Genomic DNA, 16528 nt, shown 5'->3' with positions numbered 1-16528 from the left:
GCTTGTGTATGTTGTTCTGGTTATTTTTCTGAGGACAAAGGATTGTAGATTTGCCCCTGGCCTGGTTATGTTCACTTGTTTCTACCTGCATCTTTTTGGTCTTTCCTTCAAAAAGATAATGTATATCATGTGTGAATGATGTTTTTCTGCCTAATCACTTTGTTCTTTTCTCTGCTGCCTTTTTTTTTTTTTAAGGCTTGCTTTCTTTGTAGCTTTTTACTTACTCTTTCCTACTTTATTCATTTTTTTGAAGGTTGCTTGGTAGTCCTCATTATATCATCTTCCTGCTTTCCTCTCTCCATCTCATTGTGCCCTGAAGGTTGGTTCGTTCTTGTGTGTACCATGATTTACCTGTGTTTCTTCAGACCATGTGGTGCCTTAGTAGCTGGGAGATAAATTTGTATCAGAAATCTGAGCAAAAACTAGAAATTTGTCACTTTTAAACCTACAAATTTTATTTTATTTTAAGATTTTATTTATTTATTTGACAGAGAGATAGCACGAGTAGGCAGAGAGGCAGGCAGAGGGAGAGGGAGAAGCAGGCTCTCCGCTGAGCAGGGAGCCTGATGCGGGACTTGATCCCAGGACTCCGGGATCATGATCTGAGCTGAAGGCAGCCACTTAACCAACTGAGCCACCCATGCACCCCTAAACCTACAGATTTTAATCCTGCAGTTTCTTTTTTTGCTTACTACTAAGAATTGTGCAGTTTTCTACAAAGGGAGGGAGAAGGGGAGGTTGGAATTCGAATTAGTGTTGAAACATGGATTGGTAACAGAAGTTACAACTTGTTATTACCCTGAAAAAAATCTGATTTTGTCACACAAAAAAGTTGCAGGCGCAGCTAGGTTCTTTTATTTGTCATAAAGTGTAGGCTTAGTTTTTGATGTGGTTTCAGCAGCACAGAACAATACATTATTGCATTCTAGAACAGAAATCATAGAAGTCTAAGAACTTTTTGCTATACCAGTTCACAGATATTTATTTAAAGATTTTCATTTATTTGATAAAGCACAGAGAGGGGGATAGGGACAAGTAGGCTCCTTGCTGAGTGTGCATCCTGACGCGGGGGCTCGATCCAAGGACCCTGAGATCATGACCTGAGCCAGCTGAGCTACCCAGGTGCCCCCCATTCACAAGTTTTTTAAACAACAGCATATTAAGAGACTATTTAGAGCCAGAGAGGAGCCTGATTGTATTGGTGGGGTATCTGTCAGAGACTGTAATAAGCCAGTAGAAAGATGAGCCTTGGCCTGCTTTAAAGTAAGTGCAAAGTCCCAGCAACAGCCTTCTTGGTAAATGATTGTTTCTGTGTGTGAGTGCTTCTGTCATAGAGCTCACTGCTGTTTATAAACTTTTGTGGACCTTGGCCCAGATAAACTTGATAGTGCACTCTGGTGTTATCTCCTAGGAATGGGCGGGCTTCATCCTCCTACCTCCTGGTCAGTAGGATACTCTTCATGACTCATTATATGCTTTAGAGAAATTAAAAGCACTCTGGGGAAGATAAGGGATCCTCTGCCTCAGATCCCCCTTTAAAGTTACAGTAACCATTTAGAGACCAAAGCTGATGAACTAATGGCAGAGGTCGTTCTCAAATCAGAACACCTGTCACTCTGACCCACCTGATTGTGGAGTTTCTTTTGGGCCCATCCATTTCAGGGTGGGAGGGGAGTCTGCTTCTTGCTGGCCTAGGGACTTTCTGCCTTCAAGGGGCAGATAAGCCGAGCTGAAGTTCTGGTGTTTTTCTAAGGAAGTCATGGCCCTTACCCCCAAGAAGCAAAGCCTGGTTTCCATCCTGGTCCTCTATCTTAGTGAGTCTTTGAGACTCACTTAGTGAGAACCTTTCCCAGTGAACAAAGCACTTCTCCTCAAGATAGTTAGTGACTTGAGGATATGAGGAGTGGAGTGGTGGTCAACTGGGCTGTATACACCCTTTACGTAGGAGCTCTGAGGGAAATGTTCCTGGAGTTTGGTTCTTGTTGGCTGTTTTAGGCCCAGTGTTTGGGTCTCACTTTTCAGATTCTGATTTCATGTTTTACTGTATATAAACTAATCTTAGAAGTTGAGAAGTCCATAGGATCATCTTGAGAAGAATCTTGTAATGAGCCCTTCTTCTGAGACCAGCATAGAACTGCCTGACCTAGCCTTAGCCAGTCTTTTCCCACTGCATGTCAGCCTTTTGTGGTCTTTGCTTCTGCTCATTTGGTTAGGCTCATTCTGCTATTGGGTTCTTTTTCTGCAGATATGGATATATTCCTTACTCTTCCACAGTTGCTTCAGCAAAATATTTCTGCTCCTCCCTTACATTTTTGAGTAATGAATTTACTAATTTTGGCCAATAAGCATTACAGTAGTGCCAATTTGCTTTGAAAGTATATTTAAAATAATTTTTGACCTATAGACTCTCAGCTTTTAGGTGTTAAGATCTGTTTATTCTTCTGTTGCCATTGCTTTAATACTTTCAAGTCCTCTATCTCTAGATTTTTAAAATGAATTTATTTTTATCAAAGTAATACAAGCACATTTGAATCAAGTCACATTTTTTTTAAAAAAATATTAGAGACAGAGAGCATGAGAAGGGGGAGGAGTGGGGGGTGGAGAATGGGAGGGGAAAGAATCTCGAGAAGACTCATCACGAGGTGGGTGGGGGGAGTGCACAGCCTGGACCCCAACACAGGGCTCGGTCTCCTGACCCTGAGATCATGACCTGAGCTGAAACCGAGTCAGATGTTTAACCAACTGAGCCACCCACCCAGGCTCATTTATTTATTTTTGAAAATTTATTTGTTTAATATCTGCCCCTAGTGTGGGGCTTGAACTCATGACCCCAAGATCAAGAGTTGCATGCTCTTCTGACTGAGCCAGCCAGGTGACTAATCAAGTCACATTTAAGAGGATTATATTGAAAAACAATGGCTCCCTGCCACTCCTCTTCCTAACTCCAGTTTTGCTTCCTGTAGTCAAGCACTTTTAACTCTTTAAGCTATCTCTGCTGGGATTTATCTCTTGTGTTTCTAAATAAAGTGCTTGTATTGCTTTTTCTAAATTTATCGATTTTAGATGGTTTTATACTTCCTGTTATAGTTGAGGATTTAGCTCTTATTAGCCCCTCCACTTCCTTCCCATAGCCTCCATCATAATTATATCACAAATTTTGGGTAAATTAATGTTACCGTTCACATTATGATTGGGTAAACATTTATCACCAAGTTTGAATACTATGTTGTGATTACTTTCTTTTTTGCACCTTTTTCTCATAAACTCCATTTAAAAGATTTGCAGTCTTCCTTTTTTTTTTTTAAGATTTTAAAAAAATTTTTAAGTAATCTCTGCACCCACAACCGGAGATCAAGAGTTGCACGCTCTAGGGGCGCCTGGGTGGCTCAGTTGGTTAAACGACTGCCTTCGGCTCAGGTCATGATCCCAGGGTCCTGGGATCGAGCCCCGCATCGGGCTCCCTGCTCGGCGGGAAGCCTGCTTCTCCCTCTCCCACTCCCCTTGCTTGTGTTCCCTCTCTGCCTTTCTCTCTGTCAGTTAAATAAATAAAATCTTAAAAAAAAAAAAAAGTTGCACGCTCTACCAACTGAGCCAGCCTGGCACCCCTACATAGTTTCTTTGTCCTTGTTGCCAATTTTATCCAGATGCTCCAAGAGAGCCATCAAAGACCTAATAATTTTCCCAAACACATCCAAACATACTGGTTAACCTGGCAGTTTTGAGTCCTTGAATATCCAAAAATGTCTTAATTTTACCTTTATGTGTGAATAATAATAGTTTGGATGGATTTAGATTTCTTAGTTGAAGGTCATTTTCCTTTAAGAATTTTTTTTGGGGGGGGCACCTGGGTGGCTCAGTCTTAAACGTCTGCCTTTGGCTCAGGTCATGATCCCAGGGTCCTGGGATTGAGCCCCTCATCGGGCTCCTGCTCGGCGGGAAGCCTTCTTCTCCCTCTCCCACTCCCCCTGCTTGTGTTCCCTCTCTCGCTGTCCCTCTTTGTCAAATAAATAAATCTTTAAAAAAAGATTTTAGAGAAGCAGACTTCCCGCTGAGCAGGGAGCCTGACGTGGGGCTCAATCCCAGGACCCTGGGACCACGACCTGAGCCAAAGGCAGATGCTTAACAGCCGAGCCACCCAGGCGCCCTCTAAGAGCTTTAAGGTTTAAGGACATTGTTTTTTAAAAACTTTTTTTTTTTTTTTAAAGATTTTATTTGAGGTGGGAGCAGAGAGGGAGAAGCAGCCTCCATGCTGAGCAGGGAAGCCTGATGCGGCGCTCCATCCCAGGACCCTGGGATCATGACCTCAGTTGAAGGCAGACACTCAACTGGCTGAGCCACCCAGGCACCCATTAACCTTAAAAAAAAAATTTTTATTTTTAAAATTTATTTTAGAGAGAGTGAGTAGGGGAGGGGTGGGGCAGAGGGAGAGGGAGAGAGTCTCAAGGACTCCATGTTGAGCACAGAGCTTGAGTCGGGGCTCAATCTCAGGACCCTAGGATCATGACCTGAGCCAAAACCAAGAGTCGATCACTTAACCAGCTGTGCCACTCAGGTGTCCCTAAACTTTTTTTATTCAAGTATAAGCTCCACTGATTTGTAGCATTCCTGTGCTTTTCTGTGTTCTTCCACCTCCCTCCCCCGCCACCATGGTTTTTTGGGATCTTAATTTTATTCATGGTGTGCCATGCCTGGTTCATTGTGCTAGGCCCCCCTGGATCCTTTCAAACTAGGGCTCAGCTTAAAACAAAAATCTGAGATTTTTTTTTTTTAATTAATAGTTTCTGTTTTCTCTTTCTTTTTTGGAATTCCTATAACTGGAATGTTGGACCTCCTTGACTACTGTTCTAATTTGCTATCCTTTTCTATTTCCTATCTCTTTGTCTTGTGTAAAGATAATTTTTTTTTTAAAGATTTTATTTATTTCACAGGGACAGACACATGAGAGAGGGAACACAAGTAGGGGGAGTGGGAGAGGGAGAAGCAGGCTTCCTGCTGAGCAGGGAGCCCGATGCGAGGCTCAATCCCAGGACCCTGGATCATGACCTGAGCCAAAGGCAGACGCTTAACGACTGAGCCACCCAGGCACCCTTAAAGAGAATTTTTTTTTTTTTAAAAGATTTTATTTATTTATTTGAGAGAGAGAGAATGAGAGATAGAGAGCATGAGAGGGAAGAGGTTCAGAGGGAGAAGCAGACTCCCTGATCAGCAGGGAGCCCGATGTGGGACTCGATCCCAGGACTCCAGGATCATGACCTGAGCCGAAGGCAGTCGCTTAACCAACTGAGCCACCCAGGCGCCCTAAAGAGAATTTTTTTAATTTTAATTTTTTTAAAGTAATCTCTAAACCCAACATGGTACTTGAACTCTTGACCCCAAGATTAAGAGTCACATGCTCTCCTGACTAAGCCAGCCAGGTGCCCCCTCTTTGTCTTTATGTTTTACTTTCTGGATATATCCTTGACTATCGTATAACTTTTTTTTTTTTTTTCTAAATCTCACAGCCTTTTAAATAAAATTTTACTTTATCATATCTTAAATTTCCAAGTGCTTTGTTCCCTCTTTTGGTTTGGTGTCTCAGGCTTTGTAGTCACATTTAAGAGTGAGGCACTTAAAAAAATTAACAGTGGCGGGGGGAATGTATGTGTTGGAGGGTGCTTGCCAATCATTAAGCTTCACTGTAGGTTGAAGGTTACTAGGCTTTGGGAAACTCTGCAGAATGTTAACACATGAACGTTTTGGGGGCTTATAGTTGCATCCGGGAATTCTGCTTGAGGGTTAAGGAACGTTGGGGAAGGCTGGTGTGTAGACTTTTACTTAAATCCCCTTTTTGGTTCTTAAACTATCATACACTGTGCCTCATGTCCTTATTTTAGTCCCTAGAGACAGAACATCTGCCTCCTGAAGAGGATGAGGGTCAGGTGAGGAAGGTTTTGCCTGAGGGTTTTATTGTTCTGATCACTTGCTTTGTGCCCTTGCTTTATCCCAGCAGTGCTTGGTGCTTCAAAATGCTGAACCCCTCTCAGGAGCTGGTGAACTGACTCCCCTTTCTCCCACTTATAACTTCATTGCTTCTGCTTAGTTACCGTGGCTCCATTAGTATTTGGTATTCTAAAATGTCATTGAAATATATTGTCCACTGCTATTCCCTCTTCCTTTGACCTTAAATATATTTTTTAAAGATTTTGTAAGAGAGAGCAAGAGCATGAACAGGCCGGGAGGGGTAGAGGGATCTCCACTGAGCAGGGAGTCCAACATGGGGCTTGATCCCAGGACCCTGGGATCATGACCTGAGCCAAAGGCAGACGCTTAACCAACTGAACCCACCCAGGCGCCCCTCTTTGACTTTAAATATTAATACAGTTTTGTTTTATTACCATTTTAGTGGGCTTTGGGGAGGGAGAATCAGGGTAACTTTGCTGTGTTAAATGACATTCCCCCTTTGAAATCCTAATAGACCTCTGTTTATTCTGCAGCTGATGAGTAGAGCCCTGTAAATGCCAAGCCTAAAGCCAGGGCCTGGGAATTCAGAAATACATGTGATATGGTAACTAACCTCTGGGAGCTCACATTAACATACTGTGACGTGTCAGCAATATGAACAAACCCTGTTTGGCTGTTTGTATTCTCAAGCCCAGGTAGACCCTGTCCTTGAAGAGAGATTATCTTGGGACCTGCAAAAGTGGCCAGACTGGTGTGATCCAGTCTCTTGTCCCCTGTTGTGACCCCCTAGAAATTAATGTCAGCCCTGTGATTGGGCTGCCAGGGGTGCTGCGGGTGAGATGTGTAAGAGGAAACAGTGGGCTTTAAGGCCTGTAGTCTTGATTTTTCCCAGCTGACTTTGAGGAAAGTATATGGTTATAGCTATATAATTTTGAATGTCTAAGACCAGGGGTTCCGTGCTTCCTAACCCCCTCCCCACAAAGGAAGTAAAAATCAGTTGATATACTTTTCCTGGTTTTCGGGAGCTGGGCCAAACTGTAAAACAGCTGTGACCTTGTGCCGTGTTGGTTCGGTCCTTTGGCCTGAGGGTGAGCTGCCTTCAGGCCTTGGGTCTGAGTCCTTATCAGAGGTGGTGGGAGGAGTTCATCGTGGGACTCTACCCACCAATCAGATGGAGGTTAATAGGGTCCTGATGGTAAGGAACAGGCTACCGGCAGGGCCCTGGAGTCACATACCTGTCCTTAAAGGCCCAGCCTGGTGTGGCTGGCTGATAGTCCTTCAATCTTGGCTTTGTGGGCAGGCAGCTGTGGCAGGGAACTGAGCCTTGCAGCTCATGGTGTGGGGCAGAAGTGGAGTGCCCTTAAAGCTCTGAGACCCTGAGCTGGCCATGCAGGGGAACAGTACTGTCTCTGCCCAGCCCAGGGACGGAAGCAAGAACAGAGACATTGTCGGGAGAGAGTCCCAGAGTTAGGGGTGTTTGAGGCGAATGATCCTTTTAGGACTCTGACATACAACAGCCTTCAAAAGGGGTAATGGAGCACTGGAGAGAAATGATGGCAGCCATCTTGCCATTAGTCCCATGGGCAGGCTCAGAACTTCTCTAATTCAAGCCCAAGGGATTTGAACACAGAAGGGCATGTGGCTCTAGTATTTTCTCATTCTGTAAGCTGGGATGAGGGCAGCGGACAGCCACAGTTGAAGGTGTCTTCCCAGCTTTCCCTCGCCTGGTGCTCCCTTACCCTTCTTCAGGATGTCTGGCCAGCAACCTGGCTCTTTCTTGCAGGCGGATTGTTTGGGAGTTTGATTAGTGTCAGAAATGGCAAGCCCCTGGACTGGGCTGCTCCAGTGACATGTCTTCTGGGGCCTCAGCCTTCTTTCTTCCTGCCTGATCCTTTTGTTTCTCCACCACCAGGTGACACCTCCAAATTTCTCAATGTCACAAGTGCCCAACACTTCCAGCTGTCCCCAGGCCTATTCTGAACTGCAGACACTGTCCCCCAGTGAGCGGCAGTGTGTGGAGACAGTGGTCAACATGGGCTACTCATATGAGTGTGTCCTGAGAGCCATGAAGAGGAAAGGAGAGAATATTGAGCAGGTGAGTGATCGGTTGGCTGGGGGTTGGGGGGCTGTCAGCCTGGAGAGAGGTCCTAGACCAGTGTCCTGCTTGTATCCTAGAGCCCCATCACACTCATAGGCCCAGCATCCTTTCTTGTGAGTTCACGGGACTCAGGGTGTTTTGTTGGGAACAGCAGCCTTAGCAGCAGTGCTTCTACTTAGGGGGCTGCTCTGGCACCCAGGCTGGAGGAAAGCCCTGGGAGTATTAGAGCCAGGGACTCTAATACTGGGACTGTTCTCTGCCCCTTCTGAGAGGGCACACTAGGCTTGAGATACGGTCAGATGCCTCCTTCCAGAAATGTTTATCCTGTCATAGCTGCCTTGAGGTGTTCCAAAATAGGGTACTGGAGTCTTAAACCTTGGGATCATTTTCTGACTTGGGCTATTTGTTAGAATATCCTGTCGAGGCTGTGGAGTTGACATGGAGATGTGAGTCAGCTGTGACAGGAACGCCTTTGAAAAATTACTCATGTTTATAAGGGTGTGCCTACCTGTTCAGCAAGTAGTCACTGAGGTCCTGCTATGTTGGATGCAGTTCATGATACAAAATCAAGTCCTAGCTCGGTGGGGAGCAGATACCACACCTGCTGGCTTGTGTAAGACTCTTGGGAAGCACTGACAAGAGTGCTAATAGGTGCTCACCTCTTTTTCTTAAGATTCTCGACTATCTCTTTGCACATGGACAGCTCTGTGAGAAGGGCTTCGACCCTCTTTTAGTGGAAGAGGCTCTGGAAATGCACCAGTGTTCAGAGGAAAAGGTAGGACCCTTCTGCTTCACGGGAACCCTCTGGAAAGGAGGGACAAAGTAGCGTCCTCTGGCCAAGAACCCCCTTTCCCTACCAGTGACTACAGGTAGAGGTAGTCAGAATGCATTTTCTCTCAAATGTCCAGATAGGCATTTGGCTAGTTTGGGTTGTTAGGTTTGACAAAGCATTGGGTTGAAGACTATCTAGAGTCCCAGGGAAGGGAAAGGGAAATGACCTGGGTAAAAAGCTAGACTTCTGGATGATTGGGGAGATTGCTAGTCACTTTGCCTAGCCTGTTCCCTGGAGAGCAGCTGTTTCTGGGTTCAGTATCCTACCTTGGTCTGAGTATGGATTTTGGTTAGTGGGACCCATGAGTCAGCAGGATTTGGAACTGGGCACAGTTCCTGAAGGATGAGGGTTGTAGCATCAGCCAGTCTGCCCTGGCTTCCTCCACAGCCACCACCCTCTGCTTGCTAGGGGACTTCAGAGAGAGACTCAAGGCTCTGGCAAAAGATGCACACTTCCCCAACCAGCCCCTTATATGCACATTCCTCCACTCTGCTGTGTGGCCAGACCCCTTTCTTCAATCTTCATTCTCTTCTATCCCTTAGATGATGGAGTTTCTTCAGTTAATGAGCAAATTTAAGGAAATGGGCTTTGAACTGAAAGACATTAAGGAGGTTCTACTACTTCACAACAATGACCAGGACAATGCTCTGGAAGACCTCATGGCTCGGGCAGGAGCCAGCTGAGACCAGGCACTGCCTAGACCCTGCCATGGAACCGCCCCTGCAGGAGGCCCTGAGGAGCCCATGTGTGGGGAAGGAGAAGGGGCACACTTCCTGATTTTCTTTTGGGGGTGGAAGGTCAGGTGTGGAGACTGTGCTTGCCAGTCTCTGCACTGGGGAGAAAGGAAAGATTCGGGCATGTGAATGCCTCCAGCACTGCCCTGGCTCCTTCAATATTAAATGTATTTGTATTTTGAGAAGTGTCCTTCCCACCTTGGCCCTCCGGGGTCTGTATGTCCTCAGCCGAAACCTGGCCCAGTTGCCAAAAGGAGTCAGGGAGAGGGGGTGGGAGGGCCAGACTCAGTGCTGCTTTAGGGCTAGATGCTTCCCTCCCCTGCACTGGTGGACTGAACTCTAATCCAAGTTGAGTGCAATTGAAAAGGTTCTTCCAGGGTTTTTTTTTCTCCTTTTAACAAAGTCTCTTAGTGTTACACTGGTTCTGCAACGTCTCTGAGGTGCAAAGAATGCCCTTTCCCCATGGGGTGCTGAGTTGGCCTCATCTGCCAGGCAGTTATCATGCTTCCCTGCCCCAGCCTGTTTCTTTTGGCTTGGTTTGAACCACAGTCCTCTGCTACCCAGGATTTTAGAGCCCCCCACTCAAGGAAACAGTTATCAGTTTAAGAAATCATTGGCCCCTTCCCAGCATACTGAGTGGGGGAGAAACAGGCTACAATAGAGTAGCCCAGCACTAACTCCACCTCGGTTCTCCTTGGAGAACAGCCTCTCCCTCCAGCCCCCTGCTCTAGGATGACACAATGAGTTAACACCTAGTCATAGAAATCAGTCTCTTTGTTTTATATTCTGTTGTACATCATTAAAGATCTAAATACAAAGGATATACAGTCTTGATGAATCTAAAGTAATTTGCTAACTATTTTGATTCTTCAGAAAACTAATAAAAATCTAAAAGGTATGTCCTGCTGTGATAATTTCTTTATTGCCAAGTGCTATTTTACTGAGGGGTTGGGATGGGTGGGGAAGGGATTCCTGCTTGGATTTGCTGGGGATGAAAGAGGCACTAACCATTTTCTTTTTAGTACTCTCTTCCCACTATAGGCCCGTGGGACCCAGGAGCTGGCCCTGCAGTCGGCCCTGGCTTTATAAACCTGACCTAGCTCAGTCTCTGGAACCAAGGACATGCCTTCCTGCAAGACTGACTGTGGAGGTGAGATAGCCTGGGCCTTTGGGGCAATCACTCAGAAATGAGGAAGTACCTTTTCCTGTGAGACACATCCGGCATTTATGTGCTGTGTGCCACAGGCGGGACTGGATTCAGACTGCTTCACCAGCGCTCAGTGGTGCTGCTGTAGCTGCGAGAACTAGATTCCTCCCTGAAGTTTCTTGTCCTTATACTTAATGCCATCCCACAGTCCCTCTAGTGCTCTTGGCTGGCAGTGGGTCTCATTCTTTCAGTGATATGAGGAGACGGCAGAGCCTTTGGGCCACAAAGCTGGAAAGAGGCCGCCCTCTAGTGCTCAGATCAGGCAAAGGGTGGCAGGGCTGCAGTCTCAGAAAGCCAGTCAGCCCTTCTGCTACCCTTTTAATTAAGCCCTCCTTTTGAAACCTTAAAAAGATGTCCTTTTCCCTGTAAGAAATTTAAGTTTCCACACATTACAATAAGCATCAGAGCCAAGGCTGTGACACCTGCATCTTATTTGACCCAGGGTGGCCCTAGGAAGTGGCGGACCACTTTGTATTTGTCTTGAGCTTCTTCCTGATGAAAAGATACACAGCAAGCAGAACTTGTGTGTGTATAAAAATTCTGCCTCAGTCTCAGACTGTTGACTAGAGCTCTCAGTGCCAAGATACAACTGAACACAGGCCCCTGAGAGGGAGTGGACAGCCAGGGTGATGCTGGATAAAGGTAAGGTGAGGAGATCCTCCACTTCTTCAACTTTACCATGCGTGGGCATGGCAGGTGAGGAGTCAGGACTGCTCCAGGAGCACGAGTGCTATTAAAAGAGTAATGCAGTGATGTGGGCACAGAATTCAGCTATCAAAGCCCCTGAGTTCAGCATGTTTTCTTCCCCAGCTTGTGATCTCTGACCTCTAGGTTACCGCTGGCCCACCCCATCCTCTGGTCCTCAAACTCAGAAACATCCACAAGGTTATTAGACCCAAATGTGTTTTCACAGACAAGGGGTTGGTAAGACAAATTCTCTTCTAGCCCCACAGAAAAGGGAGGGGTATATTAAGTTTTTTAGGCTGCTCTGTCTTTCCCTACAGATGCTCCTGTGCTTGGAACTGAGGGACAGAGGCTTGGCCCTGAGAGAGGAGCTGGGGCCTAGTCAAGGCCATGTGTGGCTGGGGAGAGGCTAGCATGGGCAGGACTGGGGAGTGGGTTCTAGGATTTGTAAGGAGGACCTGGCAGGGGCCCCTTCAGCCCCCGGGAATTGAGCACAGGCTCCTGAGCTGTCCCATCACCTCATACTGGATCTTGTTCTAAGACACCACTGTCCTCTCAGGGGCTGTGGTCGGCCTGTGGCAGGCCAGGTACAGCTGAAGCTGGCTCCTCAGATTCTGGATGCACTTGGATTTCAGAGCCAGGATTTCATCCAACTGGGTTACAATATCTTCAAAATCCTGGAAAGGGAAACAAAGGACAACCGGAACTTTTGGTTTTGCTGGCCTTCTGTCAGGATCTGCTTTTCTAGTCCCTTTTCTTGCAGGAAGTTTTCAGAACCCAGGCCCTTCCTTCAGCTGGAAAGTCTGCAGGATAGTCACTGTGGCACAGGGTGAGGGTCATTTCTCTGCATTTGAGAAACTTTTTAAGATTTTATTTTTAAGTAATCTCTAAACCCACCGTGGAACTTGAACCCACAATGCCAAGATCAAACATCACACACTTCACCGACTGAGCAAGCCAGGCACCCCTGCACTTGAGAAAATTCTATGTAGAGAGGTATTCTGCAGGGCAGAGGGGTCTGTAAAAGTACCTCTGGTTGGGGGGCGCCTGGGTGGCTCAGTTGGTGAAGTGTCCGACTCTTGATCTTGGCCTAGGTCTTGATTGCAGGGTCCTGAATTCAAGCCCCGTGTTGGGCTCCACATGGGGCGTGGAGCCTACTTAAAGTGCCTCTGGTCGGCATATGGGAGGGCCTCCAGCAAGCCAATAAGGCAGAATGGCAAAGGATAGAGGCAGGAAACATTTTAGCCTGGAAATGGGGAGTGCAGCACCATCTCCCACCTGTGTCCTTGCACCCCCTCGAGGTGTGTCAGAGGAATGGCAAGAGGAGGCCCAAGTCCTCTTAGAGTAGGACAGCAGACCCTTACCTCACATATAACCACAGCAAACTACCTGCAGGCTAATTCCCAACAGACCCTGAGTGTCTAGCCAAGGCCACTTACATTGAGAGCCAGCTGGCTCATAAGGATCTCCTCCTTGAAGCCCAGTTCTGCCATTTTATCCAGCTGTTCCTGGTGTGCTCGGATGACCACCTGCCTGGGAACACCAGAGGGGACACTGTGATCCTTTGGGTCTCCCATCTCTCCCAGGCAGCTTTCTGGGGCTGAGCCTCATTTCCAGGCCAGGAATGGCCCCTTCCCAGAATGGTCAAAGCTTTGACCAGGGCCAGCCCACCACCCCTCCTCCCCTGTCACCTGTTCTTCTCAGAACTTGTCTAGGGACTAAAGTAGACCAAGAAAATACTGGAAAAGAGGGGCTTCTTGATCTGTCCCTGCCTCCCCAGCTACACTGAGGGACAGGGATGAGTGCTGCTTCTCCCCTGCAGGAGCCTCCCTGCCAAAAGGCTCAAGGCTGTGACCACTGCAGCGGGCACACTTGGCACAAGGTGGACCCTGCTGCCTCACCTGCCATCATTTTTACTTCCTATGGGGAGTCCAGGTACCAAAGCAGGGTGTTTGAGCTAGAAACTGGAGGATCTGCTTTTTGTCGGATGCTGCTGACGGGTAGAGACCATGGAGACAGCAAGATCATCTCCTGGGACAGGCAGGCTCCTCACCTGCATGTCCTTCTCTTTGTCCATGGCCCTGGCCTGAGCCCCTGGGGGCAGCCCGCACACAGCTGGCCTAGACATTGGGAGCCCTAGCGAAGGGCTGTAGTGCCTATTCCGATACACCCACCCTCTCCCCGGCCCCTAATGCTGAGGGGCTGTGCTGGATCTCTCTGCCTCCTTTCTTTCTCTATACTTTCTGTCGCCTCTCTGTTGCACCATCCACAGCATCCTTTGGGGGAAGCAGCACAAATCATCAGTCCCTCTGATTTTGATCTTCACCATCTTGGAAGTTGCCCAGCCTACCTTGGTTCTGAGGGCACAAGGCTGCAGCTGTTGTGTCCCTGGGCAGTACTTCCAGGAACACAGACCCAACAGAATGAAGAGGATTCTGATTTCACCACAGGTCACAGGCTTGCCAAAGGGGACAGATCCTCCCTTTTACTCAAGTCCCAGCTTTCCCAGACTCAGGGTTCACCCACCCTGGCAGGCCTGCTCCCTTGAAAAGCGGAAAAATCCTCTCCAGTTGTAGTATAGCTCTGATACTGAACCAACGATGGCCATTCCCAGAACAGACAGAGGTTTAAGCTGGGGTGGAAGGAGGGGTGCCAAGGGGCTCAAGTCTTGGGGAGAGTGTCCCAACTTACTGTGCAGGCCCCAGGGTGAGCTGATGCAGTGTCCCTGCAGTCTTTGGAGAGCAGCCAGGGAGCAGGGGAGAGCCTGGTCTTGCTAAGCACCTTGGGATTGGCCTGTATTTGAGCCACACGATGTCCCTATTGTAGCCAGGCAACTTGACGGGGTCTCTTGGCAAACTTAGCTCCTGCCAACCAAGTCCTGTTGGATGTTTTCTTTCCTGGGCCCAAGGCTGGTCAGCCATATCACTACTTTTTGTTCGTGGGGTGATTAGAGGTGCAGGGTGGGGTCCTCCAGTATGTATGGTGGGGAAGGGCTTTCCTGGGAAACTGTGGGAGCTGCTCACCTCTGCCTCCTCAGCATCTGCATCATACTCTTGGCTACTCACATGTTCCTGGGAGGAGAGTGCAGACTCTCTGCTCTGGCAGACCTCCCCTAGGTCAGCCTCATCGATGGGCAGCTTGTCAGGTGGGTGCTGACGGATGGGTGACGGGGACAGAACTGGAAGATCACCACTCGGCTTAGTATCAGGGGGAGATGATGAGAGCCACAAGTGCCCAGCTGCCAAACACACTGGCAGTGCCTTCTGATTACCAGATGACGCTGTGTGGCCCACAGATGGGCCCCCTGCTGCCATTAGACCGTGAGCAAGCCCATCCTGGGCCGGCTGCTCCAGGGGAACAGGGCCCTCATCATCTGCATTCTCCAGAAGGGACACAGTGAGGGGAGCCATCAGTCCAGAAGCATATTCAGAGCATGTGCCTGATTCCCCTCTACAATCTTCTTGGTAAGGGTAACTGTTTTTCATTGTTCTGGTCGCCAGAGTTGGGCTGTCTTGGCCGATTTCTCTCAGAGGTGTGCTGACTGTCTCTCTATGGTCTGGAGATCCTGGAACTGCCCCGTGGGATAGTGAGAAAATGAAACCATCTTCCTCCGTGGGGACTGAACTACCCTCTGCCTGCCCAAGAACCTCACTTTTGAAAGCGTTCTGTGTGAGTTCAAAGGCTGGGCCACCACCTATTTTCTGGCCATATACAACGTCTACCTGGGAGCAGTAAGGCTTCTCTGCCGGGTTGTCTCTGGGAGAAAGCCCCGAGGAGGTAGAATCCTCTTCTCTGCTCCAGTCCCAAGGCACCTTACCTGGGCCGTGGCCATGACTGAGTGCTGCTTCTCTGTAGTTTGTGGGGTCCCTGGAGCACATCCAGTTTCCAGTTAGACCCTTCTCAGCACCGTCTGTCCTGGGGTTAAAAAGCAGACTCTGCTGCCTTTCAGCCACCTGTTCCTCAGGGCCTTGCTCCCTCTGATGAAGGAAGAATGAGCCTTCGCTGTTCTCGGTGTTTCTCTGCTTTGTGGTCCTCTGACTGGAGACGTGTGAAAAAGAATCTTCACTGAAATCGCTGTCATCAAGGTCCTCAGCTTGGGCTCCATCCTGGCTCTCGGAGTAAGAGTAGAAGGTGGGAGGGGTCTCATTCTGGAGCTGCCCCTCCAGGGGCCTGTACTGGTATAAGAACCTTTCCAGTGGTTGGTACTTGAACTTCTGCTGGAGGAGAGGTGGCTGCTGGAACTGCTGGTGATAGAAGCGCAAGTGTTCCTCCCTCTCCTTCTGATGTGGAGGGATGTCTGTCCACGTTTCCGAGGTGGGCCTGGCCGGTGTGCTCCCCTCGCTGTGCTGACCGTGTTCTGCTAAGTGGCGGCGGCCACCAGAGGAGACCTCAGCCCGTGACACCAGCTGCTGCTGCACGGGCCGCACAGGCTGCCCTGTCTTGGACTTGGAGGGCAGCTTTCCACGCGCTGGGGCTTCTCCGGAGGCAGCCGCCTTGCTTCCCCACCTGTGGGCAATTTTGTTGCCCATTTGATTTTTCTCAGAGCACAAGGACGCAGACTCTTCCACCCTTTTTTTGGCTAACTGTCCAGACCGTGTGGCTCCTTTGACAGGGCTGGTCTGAATGACCCATTCTTGGGGAAGACTCCCTCTGGATCCATGCCTTTTACCGGGAACTTTAGGTACAGGTGCAAAAGGGATGTTGGGTGGGTGGCTGGCCAGAGGATGGGCCTTCCCTCTCGTGGAGCTGGGAGCTGCCGTGAATGACTGTTGAAGCCCCAGCTTGACCTTTTTGGGAGAACACTTGTCCCCTGGCAGGGCCACAGGGGAGCTCTGAATTCGTTTTGGAGAAGAGTTTCCAGAGGTCTGATTTCGACTTGTAGCTGAAGCACAATATTTAACGCCTTTCTTTAGTTCTTTGACCCTGTAAATTACCATTTTATGTTAAATGTGTATTCTTGCATGCTCAATTCCTTTTCTATATTTTTCAAAAACCAAAGAAAAGTATTACAAAAAAGATGAGTGCAGTCTGAG

At 48.2% G+C, this 16528-nt stretch overlaps 2 protein-coding genes across 5 annotated transcripts in view; one reads left to right on the top strand and one right to left on the bottom strand.

Moving 5' to 3' along the window:
- Positions 1 to 10502, top strand: part of UBAP1 (ubiquitin associated protein 1) — a 60112-nt gene extending 49610 nt beyond the window's left edge. For both annotated transcript variants that reach the window (XM_025852799.2, XM_025852797.2), the window contains 3 exons: positions 7853 to 8035; positions 8712 to 8813; positions 9413 to 10502. In XM_025852799.2, coding sequence (XP_025708584.1) covers positions 7853 to 8035; positions 8712 to 8813; positions 9413 to 9553 — 426 coding nt within the window. In that variant the 3' untranslated portion in view covers positions 9554 to 10502. The remainder of the gene's footprint in view (positions 1 to 7852; positions 8036 to 8711; positions 8814 to 9412) is intronic.
- A 132-nt stretch (positions 10503 to 10634) lies between these two features.
- KIF24 (kinesin family member 24) overlaps positions 10635 to 16528 on the bottom strand; it is an 83135-nt gene continuing 77241 nt past the window's right edge. For 2 of the 3 annotated variants that reach the window (XM_073881449.1, XM_073881450.1), the window contains exons 11-13: positions 14187 to 16418; positions 12935 to 13028; positions 10635 to 12172 (exon numbers count right to left, since the gene is read on the bottom strand). In XM_073881449.1, coding sequence (XP_073737550.1) covers positions 12032 to 12172; positions 12935 to 13028; positions 14187 to 16418 — 2467 coding nt within the window. In that variant the 3' untranslated portion in view covers positions 10635 to 12031. The remainder of the gene's footprint in view (positions 12173 to 12934; positions 13029 to 14186; positions 16419 to 16528) is intronic. The other variant, XM_073881452.1, reaches the window with a different exon arrangement.

The sequence above is a fragment of the Callorhinus ursinus genome, unplaced genomic scaffold (genome assembly GCF_003265705.2).
Source record: "Callorhinus ursinus isolate GAN/ISIS: 27379988/994484 unplaced genomic scaffold, GSC_fseal_2.0 scaffold42, whole genome shotgun sequence".
Taxonomy (NCBI): domain Eukaryota; kingdom Metazoa; phylum Chordata; class Mammalia; order Carnivora; family Otariidae; genus Callorhinus; species Callorhinus ursinus.
Note: the sequence above shows the minus strand (reverse complement) of the source record. Positions and strands in the feature narration are given on the sequence as shown.